This window comes from Rhincodon typus, chromosome 2, assembly GCF_021869965.1.
Source record: "Rhincodon typus isolate 14 chromosome 2, sRhiTyp1.1, whole genome shotgun sequence".
Lineage (NCBI taxonomy): Eukaryota > Metazoa > Chordata > Chondrichthyes > Orectolobiformes > Rhincodontidae > Rhincodon > Rhincodon typus.
In genome coordinates, this window is record NC_063333.1 from 107,232,673 (window position 1) to 107,247,144 (window position 14,472).

Below are 14,472 nucleotides of genomic sequence, written 5' to 3' on the forward strand. Positions count from 1 at the left end.
TCTCAAAAAAAGAGAGATTGGTAAAGCTTCAGCTCTATAGTTTTGAAACGACCTGTCCGATAAGTTAAATTATAAAGGGACACAGGATTCATGAAACAGTATGGGAAAGGTCAATCCAGAAAATTACTTTCAATTAACTAAAAATAGAACAAAGGGTTGCTGGTTTAAAGTAGCAAACGGTACATTTAGGATTGATATCAAATACACTGGAGTAATTTAAGAACTATTTTAATGCTGCAGCAAGAAGATGTTTTATGATTTCTCCAGATGGGTTAGTTAAAGTGAGCTGAATATATCATATATTATTCACCTATAGTTACAGTGCAGTCATGAGGATAAATCAGAACCATACTGAAATTCATCTCCATCAACATTGCATCAACCTCTTCAAGTTCTTAAAAACTGAATTTCCTAAAATCCTGACCATAATGTCAATCTTCACATACATTTTAAAAAAATTAATGAAGGAAGTTCAGAAAGTATGTCTTCTCTATCATCTCTTGTGACATCAAAGGACGCATCAACATTTTTCTGGCTACATTAAACCATGGAAAAGTTATAGCACAGGAACAAGCCACTCTGCCCATTGTGTCTAAGTCAGCTGAATAAACTAGCTGCAAATTCTAAACCCACACACTATCTCCTGGTTCCATACCCCTGCAGGTTAGAGTGCTTGAGTTGAAGATCTAGATTCCTTCTAAACAAGTTGAGGGTTTTACTACCAAAACTGGGCAACAAATTCCAGGCATCCATCGCTGTCTGAGTGGGAAAGATTTTTGTTGTCTTCTATAATCCTGTTGAACATCACTGAAAACTGCTTTCTGTTAGCAAATTCACCTGTAAACCATTACCCTTTGTTTCCTGTCACTGAGTCAATTTTTGATCCAGTTCGGTACATTCCCCTATAATTTAATTTTTCTTAATAATCTGCCACTTGGGACACTGTCAAACGCCTTTCTAAAATCCATGTAGCAGCCAGTGCACTAGCCTCATCAATCCTCCTTGTTACTTGCTCAAAAATTTCAATTAAGTTAGTAAAACACACCCTTCCCTTAACAAAACATGATGACTATCCCCAATTAATCCATTCCTCTCTAAGTAACAGCTAGTCTTATCTCTCAACATAGGATTAGGCCAAATAGCAGGCTAATTTGTCAGACATATCACTCCCACCTTTTTGGAATAATAGTATAATGTTATATGAAAATCATTCAAACACATATCAGCTGAGAAAGATTAATTTTCGTTTTCTTCCATCCTACCAAGACATAAAATCATCACACACCACATAACATGAAACTTACCCTAAATTGAAAAACATAGGATACTGGATGTTTCAAAAGCAACCAAAAACTTATAAAACGCTACTGAAAAGTCAATTGTATTATCTCACCCCAAACAAAGTGAAATAGAGCTTACCTTGAGAACTGCAGAAAATGAAAAACTGACAATTACTTAAATATTGGCATGGAAAACTAGGCACACTTGCAATAAAGTAGTAAAATAGTTGCAATGGTGCTTTTAAGTAGGCGTAGTTCCTGACACAATCCTCCAAAACAACTAGGAAAAGGTGAAACATTGACCTTTACTCATAGTTTATGCCACACGCACACACACATGTCCAAATTAGATAGAATTCCTGTTGAAACAATTCTGAAAACTTATTTTCAGGAAACATTCCTCCATATCGAAACATGGCAAATGCATCACATTATTAGCAATAAAATAGGTGTAAAGAAAATCAATTATAGTTTACACATAACAGTCATGCATTTCTCAGGAAATTTAATAATTCTCCAAGTTCATTGACTAGCAATGATTTTATAGTGTAAAATGTGACCGCACTCTTAGTATTGCGAATTTTCTTAGTCCAGACACATTAGATAGTAAGCAGCAAAGTGGAAGAAGCCACAAAAAGACTTAACGAGAAATTTAGTGTGCAAGAAGAAGCAATTTAGCAGAACCGGTCACCATGTTAAAAACTAATCCAATAGTACAGCTGGTTTATATGGGTTACTGAATAAAGGTCACAATCCATATAATTTGTACCTATTTTATCTTACACCTTTGTGGGAAGGTATTCAGTACAGAGCATATCCAGATCGTTCATTGAATATTTTTGTCTTCAACAATCCCTGCTATACATGAAACAAAAACAGTTTTCACTTGATACACTAACCTGGATTTAACTTTAAAAACTGAGGGCATCAGTGCACACTGTTATTAAAGAGTAAATATGACAGAAATTTCTAGCGTCACCACATATGCAAACAAACGTGGAAATAAGAAAGTTGGTATCTAGAAACTCTGCCATCCCAATATCTTACTGACACATAGAAAAGACCAGAAAATGCACAGTTTGTCCACGAGCTACCTACCAAACATGCCAGAAAACATTATGGCTTGCCATTCCAGTTTAAGCAAATTTTCTAAATGATCTTTTAAGTCATAATTGCTATCAAACAATTTCAGCACTGAGAATTAAACTAGTATGAAGACTTCCAGATTAATTACTGTTGGTAACTTCTACAAATAAGAAAAATTAAAAAAAATTTCTGTCTTACTTCTATCTCTGTTCTTTCATCCAATCTTTCTCTTGATTTCGCTTTCATTACTTGATTTGTCATTGTATTCACTATTCAAGTTTACACTTCATAGCTCAGGCTCTGCGCACCTTAGTATCAATTCTTCAGAAGAGAAACACAGTTGCTTATTCTGTTCACATGAATGCCCAATCAAAGGCACAATGCTGAAATAGAACTCTAACAGCACATTACAGTGCAAAAGCCCATAGTCTGTGGGGATGATGCCACTGATTGCACAATTCAGGAAATTAAAGTAGCACATCAGTATAGCTGAATGAAACACTGTACAAGTTGGTTAAATTGGGCATAGAGCAATGTAGACAACTTTGGCTTTTCATTTTAGATTCATAATGATGCAGAAAGATTCAGCCCATCATGTTCATGCCATCTTTCCACTGAGAAATCCAGTCAGCCCCATTCCCTTATTCTATTGCCTTAGCCATACAAGTTTGTTCTCTTTAAAAAGTCCATCTGGTTTTATTTTTAAATGGCTTCACCACCCTTGTAGGCAGGCAGTTCCAGATCATTCCTACTTGCTGAAAGAAAGGCATCTAGCCGTTTTTATTAAGGGTATGTTTAAACAGGCTTAAATTGTAAAAGTGGGGAAGCAGTAGTCAGTACTTTCGGTTCATTAAACTATTAGTTTTGTCATCAATGCTTTTTGATTATATGAAAATGATACGAAGCATTCAAATTTTGTAATACAATAAGCACATTCCTGATGGGTAGTTGTTCTGCATTCATGTTTAATCTAAGAATTATAAAAATGCTTCTTTTTATACAATCATACTGACATAAATGTAACTATATTTAGGAAAACCAGCTCAAAAGCTAACTTCTTTATCTGCCAAAAAATAGACTACGCAGGTACACACAAGGTTATACACAGTTACACTGTACCCATCACAGGCAAATTTATATTAACTTTCTACTATATGTTAAGCACATTTCCCCACAGAAAGAAACCTCAAAATACAAGCTTGTGATAAATTATACATCCCTTTCAATTTAAAAAAAGCAGAATCAAAGCCTTACAACAAATACCTTTACTGAAGATCATCTTCATCTGCCTTAAAAATGTACACACGTGCCAATAACAGCCCAACAAACAAGATGTTACTGAGTCAATTACACATTCTCCATGAGCAGTTCAAATGAAGAAAGAAAATTGAACCTCATTATACGAGGTTCTCCTCCTTGCCCTCTATATACAAGAAATCTGAACTCAAATAGGTCACTTTGCTTCCATGCAATATAAGCAATGACGTATCTTCTGCTTTAACAGAGCAGCAGGATGACTTTTCTTGAGGGAGAACTCAAATTCAGTTCAAACACTAGTGTCTATGGCTTGCTGATTCCAGCTGTGTCATGCAAGTACCTTTTGATAATTCAATACAAAATCAATAGTAAAGATAAAAGTTACTAGTTTTTCCCATTATTGCAAAATATAATCTTAAGAAGCACGAATCATTATGGATTAAGTTGCATAAGAAGCAATTTCTTATTGCTATTCAGACAGTGATGATGCCACTTGTAAAATTCAGGATGACACAGGAAACAACAGCAGGCATTGCCTGTACATTCTGTTAGAACAAAGAACAATACAGCACAGGAACAGGCTCTTCGACCCTCCAATCCTGCGCCAACACATTTTGCCCTTCCCTACTAAAACTGTCTTCGCTTGCAGGATCTGTAACCCTCTATTCCCTTCCTATTCGTGTATGCTGCTATTGTGTCTGCTTCCACCATCTCCTCTGCCAGCGCGTTCCAGACACTCAATATTCTTTGTGCAAAAACAAAATTGCCACATACATCTCTTTTAAACTATCCCCACCCCGCAACTTGAACCTGTGACCCTAATTACTGATGCCTCGACCTTGGGAAAAAGCCTTATACTTTCCACTTTATCGATGCCATTCACAATCCCAAACTTCCATCAGTTTGCCCCTCAACATCCCGTGTTCCAGAGAAAACAAGCCCAATCTATCCAACCTTTCTTCATAGCTCAAATCCCCCATACCAGGCAACATCCTGGTAAACCTTTTCCATACGCTCTCCAACGCATCCACATCCTTCTGGTAGTGTGGTGACCAGAACTGTACACAATATTCCAAGTGTGGCCTAACTGAAGTTCTATAAAACCGCAGCATAAACTTGTCTATCCTTATACTCAATGCCCCTTCCAATGAAGGCAAACATGCCATAGGCCTTTTTTACTACCTCATCTACCTGTGCTGCCACTTTCAGTCATCTGTGGACCTGAACACCCATATCGCTCTGCATATCAACATTGCTAAGGGTTCTGTCATTTGTCCAGATTAAACAGCATCTGCCATTTTTTTGCCCATGCCTCCAACTAATCTACATTCTGCTGTATACTCTGACAATCCTCTTCACTATCTGCAATTCCACCAATCTTTGTATCATCTACAAACTTACTAATTAAACGAGCTACAGTTTCCTCCAAATCATTTAAGTAGACCATGAACAGAAGATGTTCCAACACTGATCCCTGTGGAACACCACCAGTCATAGAATCATAGAATCCCTACAGTGCGGAAACAGGCCATTCAACCCTTCGAAATGTATCCCACCCAGCCCCACAACCCCTACCCTACCCCTGTAACCCTGCATTTCCCATGTCCAATCCTCCTAACCTGCATATCTTTGGACTGTGGGGAGAACCCGGAGCAGCCGGGGGAAACCCACACCAACACAGGGAGAATCAAACCTGGGTGCCTAGTGCTGTGAGGCAGTAGTACTAACCACTGAGCCAGCCACAACCCTCCATTCCAAAATGCATTCTTCCACCACTACCCCATGTCTCCTATGATGAAGCCAGTTCTGTATCCACATTGCCAGTTGACCCCTGATACCATATGACATCACCTTTTGTACCAGTCTGCCATGACGGACCTTGTCAAAGGCTTTACTGAAGTCCATGTGGACAAGATCAACAGCTTTACCTTCAATCATCTTCATCACCTCCTCAAAAAACTCAATCAAATTAGTGAGGCATAACCTCACCTGCACAAAACCATGCTGTCTATTGCAAATAAGTCCATTTGCTTCTAAATGGGTATAGATCATGTTGCTCATAAATTTTTCCAATAATTTTCATACCACCGACATGAGGCTCACAGGCCTGTAATTTTCTGGATTATCTTAAACAATGGGACAACATTTGCTATTCTCCAGTCCTCTGGAACCTTATCTGTGCCAAAGAGGATACAAAGATGTCTGTCAATGATCCAACAATCTGTTTCCTTGCCTCCCTCAATATTCTTGGATGGATCCCATCAGGACCCGTGGACGCATCTACCATAATACTTTTTTAGGATGCACAATACCTCTTTCTTTTAAATAGCAACTTGGCTCAGAAATTCGACACTCTCTTCCCCAAGATCATCCTTTACCAATTCCTTCCCTTTGGTGGATACTTACACAAAGTATTTGTTTAGGACCTCATCAATCTCATCTAGTTCCACACATAGATTCCTTCCTTTGTCCTTGAGTGGGCCAACTCTTTCCTTGGCTACCCTCTTTCTTTTTTATTTATATATAAAAAGCCTCGGGATTCTCCTTAATCCTGTTTGGTAATGACTTTTCAAGACTTTTCTTAAATAACAAGCGGGACAGAACACCAACATCTCACCGGAGGCGCACTAACGACGTTACTTAGCAGAAATGTCTGCAAACACACCGGCTCGGTAAGCAAGTCTATAACCTCATTTAATGAGGCATTTTAGCCTTCCTAATTCCTTGTTTAAGTTCCTTCCTACTTTTCTTACATATGTCAAGCGCTTCATTAGTTTCCATCCTCCGAGACTATTTTTCTTTTTGACCAAGGTCATATCATCCCAGGTCATCCAAGGTTCAGACAACTTGCCGTACCTATTCTTCATTCTTACAGGAACGTGCCACTCTCGAATTCTTACAACTGCCGCTTGAAATACTGCCACATGTATAATGTGGACTTACCCTCAAGCAGCCGCCTCCAATCAAAGTTCTCTAGTTCATGCCCATTATTGTTGTAGTTCACCTTCCCCCAATTTAACACCTTCACCTGAGCTCTGCTGTTATTATCCCTATCCGTGAGTATCTTAAAACTCATGGTATTATGGTCACCACTCCCGAAATGCTCCCCCACTAAAACTTCACTCATCTGGCCAGGCTCATTTCCCAAAATCAGGTCCAGTACAACCACTTCCCTGGTTGGACTACTTACATATATACTATGGCAAGAAACCGTCCTGAATGGTCTTGACAAGTTCTGTCCCATCCAAGCCCCTAGCACGATGTTTTTACATCTTCCCAAAATCTCTCTACATATTCTCTCCTCTATCTCCTGGCTATTGGGAGGCCTGTAATATACCCCCAGCATTGTGATTTCACCTTTCCTATTCCTCAGTTCTACTCATATTGCCTCGCTGCACAAGTTCTCTAATGTATTCCACCTCCGTACTGATGTGAGGTACTCCTTTACCACTAAGGCAACTCCCCCACCCCTTTTACATCCCTTTTTATCACAAGTGAAACATCTAAATCCTGGGACATTTAGCTGTCAATCCCCTTCTTTCAGCCAAGTCTCCATATTCGCAATAGTATCATAGCTCCAAGTACTAACTCAAGCTCTAAATTCATCTACCTTGTCTATTATATTTCTTGCACTGAAACACATACATTTCAGACCACCTTCCTTGCTCTTTTCAGCAGTGTTTCCCTGCCTGTTCTTGCTCTTAGTCATATTTGCCTTCATTTCTTCCTCTCCCTCAATTTCTGCATCTACTGCCCTACTCCACTGGTTCCCATCCCCCTGCCACTCTAGTTTAAATCCTCCCCAACCACTCTACCAAGTACCCGCAAAGGTCATCAGTCCCGGTCCTGCCCTCATGTAACCCATCCAGTTTATACAGGTCCCACCTCTCCCAGAACCAGTCTCAATGCCCCACGAAGCTGAAACCCTCTACCACTTAATCCGTAGTCTGGCAACTTCCTGATGAAGGAGCAGTGCCCCAAAAGCTTGTGATTTCAAATAAACCTGTTGGGATGATAAGCTAATGTTCTGTGACTTCTGACTTTGCCCACCCCAGTCCAACACGGGCATCTCCACATCACTAAATAGCCTTGGAAGAGTAAAAATGTTTGAAGAGGAATACTTTGTGAAATCTGATGTGCTTGGCCCATATCCCTCCAAACCCTTCATATTCATGAACTTATCCAAATGTATTTTAAATGTTGTAACTGTACCTGCGTCCACCACTTTGTCTGGCAGTACATTCCACACACGAACCGCCATCTGTGTAAAAAAAAATTGCCCCTCATGTCCTTTTCAAAATCTTTCTTTTCTCACCTTAAAAATGTTTAGTTTGGAGCTCTTCTTTCCCCCTCAAATTCCCCAGGGAGAGACCCTTGTGATTCGATGTCCCTAGATATTTCAGGCATCAGATTTCTAGTGAGCTGAACTGAAGGGTGCTTGCTTAATGAAACAGTGGAATTTCCACCAATGGAGGTGGAAATTAGCCATCCATATTGTACAGGAAGTTGTCAGAGAGACTGATGGAGTCAGAAGCTGGGGAATAGTAGTGAGGGAGACATGTAAATTCTTGGTGAATATGAGAAAAGTTATGATGAGTTTTCAGATAATGTCACTAAATGGAAGCATGCGAATAAGAAAGAAGAGGGCGTCAAATAATAAGATTCTGGCAGTAGGAGCTGTAATGGTGTAGTGCTGGAAGGGAAAGAGAAGCAATTTCAGATTATGCATTGAATACAATTAGATAAATAAAAACAAAACCAAACAAACATAGCCCCACCCCACAGGACAGCCGTACAGTGCCACTGGATGAACACGGTGTGGTCAACCATATAAAGGGCAGCACGCAAATTGAAAATGGAAGGAGAGACTGGTTACCCTTGTTACATTACACAGGATGCCACTTGTAACTGTGGTAACATCCACTTCAATACTATGGCAAGAAAGAGTGCTACCAATGAGCCAAGCTGACAGTCCTGGAGATAGTGGCCTCAAAAGTCTGCATGACTTTGTCTATAAAAGCTTCAAGGAAAACAGCACACAAGTGAAAAATGATGGGTCCGTACTACAATACTTTGTGCCCGAACAAACTTTCGCCAAAGGTACAACAGGAGACCCAGCCAATTCCCATGGAAGCTAAGGACTGGAGAGATTTATTTTTAAATCATTACGAAGACTTATTCAAGTAGAGCATAGAGGAAGAATTAGATTAAACAAGGCTGTAAAATCAATAGTTATATTCAATTGGCATATGGATTGTACCTTAAACAAATGCCAAATTTGGAGGAACATGATGGTTTGAGTAACGCCAGTAAAACGTCTGAACATTTAAATTAGTGCCTGAGCTGGAAATTTGATTCGAGCAACACAAGTCAGATCCACAGGTGTGGCAATACATAATGTCCAAGAGTATGTTGGACACTGATTCAATCATTTTTTCAAAAGAGAACTAATCTGAACTCCAAAAATATCCAATGCTGTGAGAAGGCAATGGCACTACATGAATAAGGCCTGGCACAGATACAACAGGTAAATGGCCTCCTTCATGCTGCAACCCATTCCATGATAATCTTTGTGTTTTAAAAAGACACAAAGGAAACTCAATGTTATAAGTTAACAGTTGACACAGAAGTATATTTCATGTGGCTCAAAGGTTAGCACTGCTGCCTAACAATGCCAAGGACCCAGGTTTGATTCCAACCTCAGGCAACCATCCGTGCAGCTTGCACATTCTTCACAGGTCTGTGTGGGTTCCCTCCAGGTGCTCCCGTTTCCTCTCACAGTCCAAAGATGTGGCCGTACTATATTGCCCACAGTGTCTAGGGATGTGCAGGTTAGGTGGATTAGCTATGGAAAAAGCAAGGTCACAGGGATAGGATAGGGGCACGGGACAAGATGGGCTGCTTTTCAGAGGGTCGATGTGGACTCGATAGGCTGAATGGCGTGCTTTCACACTGTAGGGATTCTATGATTCACAGTGGAGATTGGTGAGGTCAGGATGAAAGAACAGCTTGTATTATTACTCCCTTCAAATCCACTGCAAACCGAATTATCTAAACTAACTACAGCCAAGGATATGGATATTCCAATGCAACAGGGCAAGATATACCCAAGTTCACAACTGCAACTCCTTTTAGTAGTTGCCCATTGTCCCAAAGGCACCACAGGCACAGACAGCTAGCTTGAGGGTCACCAATGCACAAGTATGCAGAAAAGTAAAAAAGCAGGCTTCCATGAAGAACCACAGCTGGTATGGGGTCTGAATACACTCTATTGGTGTTGTTTTGCATCACATTCTAGCCATCTAGCCACTGAGCTAACTGATTTGCAGCGCCTTTGAGGAGAATCAACCGGCAGATGATGGCGTGATGAACAGTGAATGGCAGAACCCTTAGGAGTATTGTTATTCAGAGGGATCTGAGTGTGAAGATCTACAGATCACTGAAGGTGGTAGCACAGGGAGATAAGGTAATAACAAATGTCTATCGCATGCTTGCCTTCATTGGAAGCGGCATTGAGTATAAGGACAGGTAAGTTATGTTGCAGTTTTACAGAATTTTAATTAGGCCACACTTGGAACATTGCGTATAGGTAGTTCTGCTATAACGCGTGTTTCATGAACATGAATTGGCTATAACGCAACTGATGAATAATGGATGCTGTTTGGATAACACAAACTTTCTGTTGTACAGGTGTAGCGATTTTCAAAAGCACGAGGTCATGTAAGAGCACAATTGTCACATGTAGGAGAACTACCTATACAATTTTGGTCACCACACTAACAGAAGGATGTGGATGTTTTAGAGATGGTACAGAAAAGGTTTACCAGCATGTTGCCTGGTATGGGTGACTTTAGCTATGAAGGAAGGTTGGAAAGACTGGGTTTGTTTTCACTGCAACACAGGAGGTTGAGGTTTATAAGATTGAGAATGGTGTGGACAGAGTGGAAACTATGTGGCTTTTTCCTAGGGTGGAGGGGTCAATTATTAGGGGACAGAGGTTCAAGGTTGCAGGGGAACCTTGGGAAATGAGCAAGGCAAGGTTTTCCACACAAAGGGTTGAGAGTACTTGGAATGCTCTGCCAGAGGTTGTGGTGGAAGCAGACACAACCACAGCATTCAGGAAGCACCTGGATGAATCCATGAATAGGAAGGGAACAGAGGGACACAGATCCCATAAGTGAAGCCAGTTTTAGTATGGAAGGGCAAAATGTATCAGTGCGGGCTTGGAGGACCGAAGGCCTGTTCCTGTGCTGTTTTGTTCTTTATCTTGCTTGAATTCTGAAGCCACTGGTTAATGCAAACAATTTCAGCAAACTCATAGAAATATTTACTTATTTCTTACAGGCTGGGATTCTTTTCTCAGAACCTTCAATAGTTTAATAACTGGAGAAAGTAAAATTAGAGTGAAAGAGAGAGCACAAAACCAAGCAGAATCATCTCCTGAAGTCTCCAAAAATCAATCTGCTTCCTGCTAAAACTCAATTAGCCCAGGCTCTAAAACAAAAACAAAGTGGCTGGAAAAACTTAGCAGGTCTGGCAGCATCTGTGAAGGAAAAAACAGAGTTAATATTTGGGGTCTGATGACCGTTCCTCAGAACTGATGTTGGCTGGGAAAACATCAGTTTATATGCAGAAAACAGGGAGGTGGGTCGGGTAGGGAGTAAACGATACGATAGAGCCCAAAGAGGGAGAAGAACAGTTGGACAGACAAAGGAGTTGCTAACGATCAGGCTGGGAGGGTGAATAGTTGTTAATGGGGACTTGAACTGTGAAAGCTCAGTCTCCCCTCTCTCAGAAGACTGCATGACTTAGGGTAGGTCAGTTCATATCGAGATAGAGTAGATTAAATGGCCAGATGGTCTTTCACATCACTCTACAAACATTTTACTCTACAATGCTAGCAACAAATAGATGGGGGCAAGTATAAATGAAGATTCCACTTCCCACTATAAGTTCAAAGTAACTACTAGAACCAAGTTGCAAAATCCTATTAGCCAATTTAATGATCTTAAAACATATACATCTTAATAGGCACTTCATGGGAAATTAATAATGATACAATACGCAGTTTTCTCGTGATGTACATTAATAAAATAGCCATTTAGCACACAATGACCAAAACAATACCGAGGTGAACAATTAACCTCCGTTATTAATCGATGATTTTCCCAAACAATTCTTCGATGAAACAGATTTGTAGACCAAAACTACAGTCAATACCCCATTGCTGCAATAATTTTATCAAATATAAAAACTTGAGAAATTGTCCTAGTTGCAAATGGCAACATTTCATTAAACAATCTCCAAACCACAGACAGTAACTGTAACCATTCTGTCAATAGAGACATCAATCTTCTGGCAGGCATCAATAACTTTCATAAGTGTTTTCCTTTACAAATGGTATATGTGTGCTGTCAGTGTGGCTCCAATAACTATAGATCTTGACTGGGAATTAAAGCGTTAGGGTCAAAAGCAATATTTCCTACAAATTGTATTCATACGGTGCAGGCTACTCATAAGCTGTCTTCTTCATGTTACCCAATCTATACACTGATGCAAAAACAGAGCTATCATTCAGGCTTCTCACAAGGAAAACGACTGAGGGAAGATTGGACTTAAGACTTATTTACCTAGTAATATCATGCCATTTGCAGATTTCTACACAAGCAACAAAAGTTCATCTGGAATAAAATGGTTGCAAAGTCTCAGTAGGTAAAAGATTAAAATTAACTTCAAACATTTGACCAGGCCACTTTATCTGAGCACACAAGAGGAGTACTCTATTAGATCAATTTACATCAAAAGAGTTTGAAACATTTCCATAGCAGAGGGCAGCCCCATCAAGATTAATATTTTAGATCTGCAACAAGTCCCAACTACTTCAATATTAATTTGGACAGAAGCATGTTCGAACATAAACAGTTTCCAATATATACTGAAAGAGGGTGATGTCTGAATAGACATGCAGATCCAGATGGAACACAAATATCAGTCTATCTGCATCCTCCTTACAATCATTTGATGCAAATTGCCTAAAGAATGCAATACCACAGATTAAAAAGAGTTTCAAGAACTTGGAATATATGATAGATTGCCCTGAAGGTTTGGGGTTGTGAAATCATAAGAACATAAGAACTGGAAGCAGGAGGAGGCCATCCAGCCCCTCGAGCCTGCCCTGCCATTTAATAAGATCATGGCTGATCTTTTTGAGACTCAGCTCCACTTATCCACTCACTCACCATAACCCTTAATTCCTTTACTATTCAAAAATTTATCTAGCTTTGCCTTAAAAACATTCAGCGAGGTAGCTTCAACCGCTTCACTGGACAGGGAATTCCACAGATTCACAACCCTTTTGGTGAAGAAGTTTCACCTAGTCCTAGTTTCATCTGCTAACGGAAACAACCTCCCTGCCTCCACCTTATCTATTCCCTTCATAATCTTATATGTTCTATAAGATCTCCCCTCATTCTTCTGAAAATCATCTGTGATAGCTGGAAATATAAAATCCTATTTGTGATAACATGAGTTGGATTTGTTCATCTATAAAGGTCATTAGCCTAATTTGTTTATATTAAGCACCCAGTTGGAAGGTATTAATAACTCAGAAAAATGTAACCAACAAGTGCTGAGAAGCTACTGACAATACAACCCCCAGAGGACAGGTTAGAATGCCCTCTCTAAATATTTCACAAAGAGAAATAATCAGTTAACCAAGTACAAAAAGGTGTCAGAGGGGAAAAGACAATTTTTATGAAACAAATTATCACAAGAACTCAACATTTCTGGGTTTTCCCTTTAACTGTACAACAGTGAGAACTTAAAATACAGCTTTTATTAATATCAACATTGTTTAACAGTATCTGAGAAACAAAATTCCTAAAAAGGCACTCCCTGGAAACCCAGTGAAACATGTTTTTAATAAAGCTAAACTGATAGGTGTTGTGGGAAGCAGAGCTGACGAGAATTGCAGGCGGCAGAACTGACCGCACCCAGACATAAATGTATACTGGTTCATTGAATGAAGAGCAGAAAAATAAATTATGCATCTGTTCAGGGGAGTAAACAAATTTCTGTAACCCAGGAAACAGCAAAGCCAACAATATTTCTGTGGAATTATACTGCTTTAAACAGTTCCAAAGGTGATGAAGCCTGGCACTACTATCAGTATGGCTGTCAATTACAATATATTTAACCACATGATCAATAGGATGTGGAGCCGTGCAGATGATGTCATCCTTTCTTCTCACTGGGAGCAACAGATTCCAAGCGTTATCCAATCACTGCCACAAGCATAGCTATTGTTCATGCTGCTTATCTCAGTCAGGCTATACACAAATGGTCACAGCTGCAACTTGCAACACCTAATCCAACTTGAAAAAGGAAAAGTTCCGGTTGTTAATTGTATTCTGCCATGAGAATGGAACAAGATTCTCAGTCTACCTGAACAAACCATCATGACATGATTAAAACCATCAACATTGATTCTACACTTTAAAAAATAATTTTAATTTTAGATGTTTAAAGGTTCCCAGCACTGCAGAATCCAACCCACTTATGTAGCAGGGCATGTTGCACAGTACTTAACAGCAATACAAAAAAAAAATTTTGTGCTTCTAGTCCGCATTCCTGAGATAAACTTCAGCCTTCCTACATCAGAAAAGAAAGCAGTTGCCACCACTGGCACTTGCTGCTCACGCTCTGATGACTATGATAGCACAGTGAAAAATTCTTTTGAGACTGGTGTCTACCTCCATGAAGGAAGCACCACTGCATTACCAACTTGCAGGCTGTCAACACTACAATAAAACTTCAGCAGAATATGCTCAGCATAATGGGGTATTTTCCT

At 39.7% G+C, this 14,472-nt stretch overlaps 1 protein-coding gene across 1 annotated transcript in view; it reads right to left on the reverse strand.

Annotated features, from left to right (window-relative positions):
- The window catches only part of LOC109913658 (triple functional domain protein-like), an 87,763-nt gene extending 81,064 nt beyond the window's left edge, over nucleotides 1–6,699 (reverse strand). Inside the window, exons 1-2 of the mRNA XM_048608708.1 lie at nucleotides 6,567–6,699; nucleotides 1,420–1,427 (exon numbers count right to left, since the gene is read on the reverse strand). Coding sequence (XP_048464665.1) covers nucleotides 1,420–1,427; nucleotides 6,567–6,699 — 141 coding nt within the window. The remainder of the gene's footprint in view (nucleotides 1–1,419; nucleotides 1,428–6,566) is intronic.
- Between the last annotated feature and the right edge of the window lie 7,773 nt (nucleotides 6,700–14,472).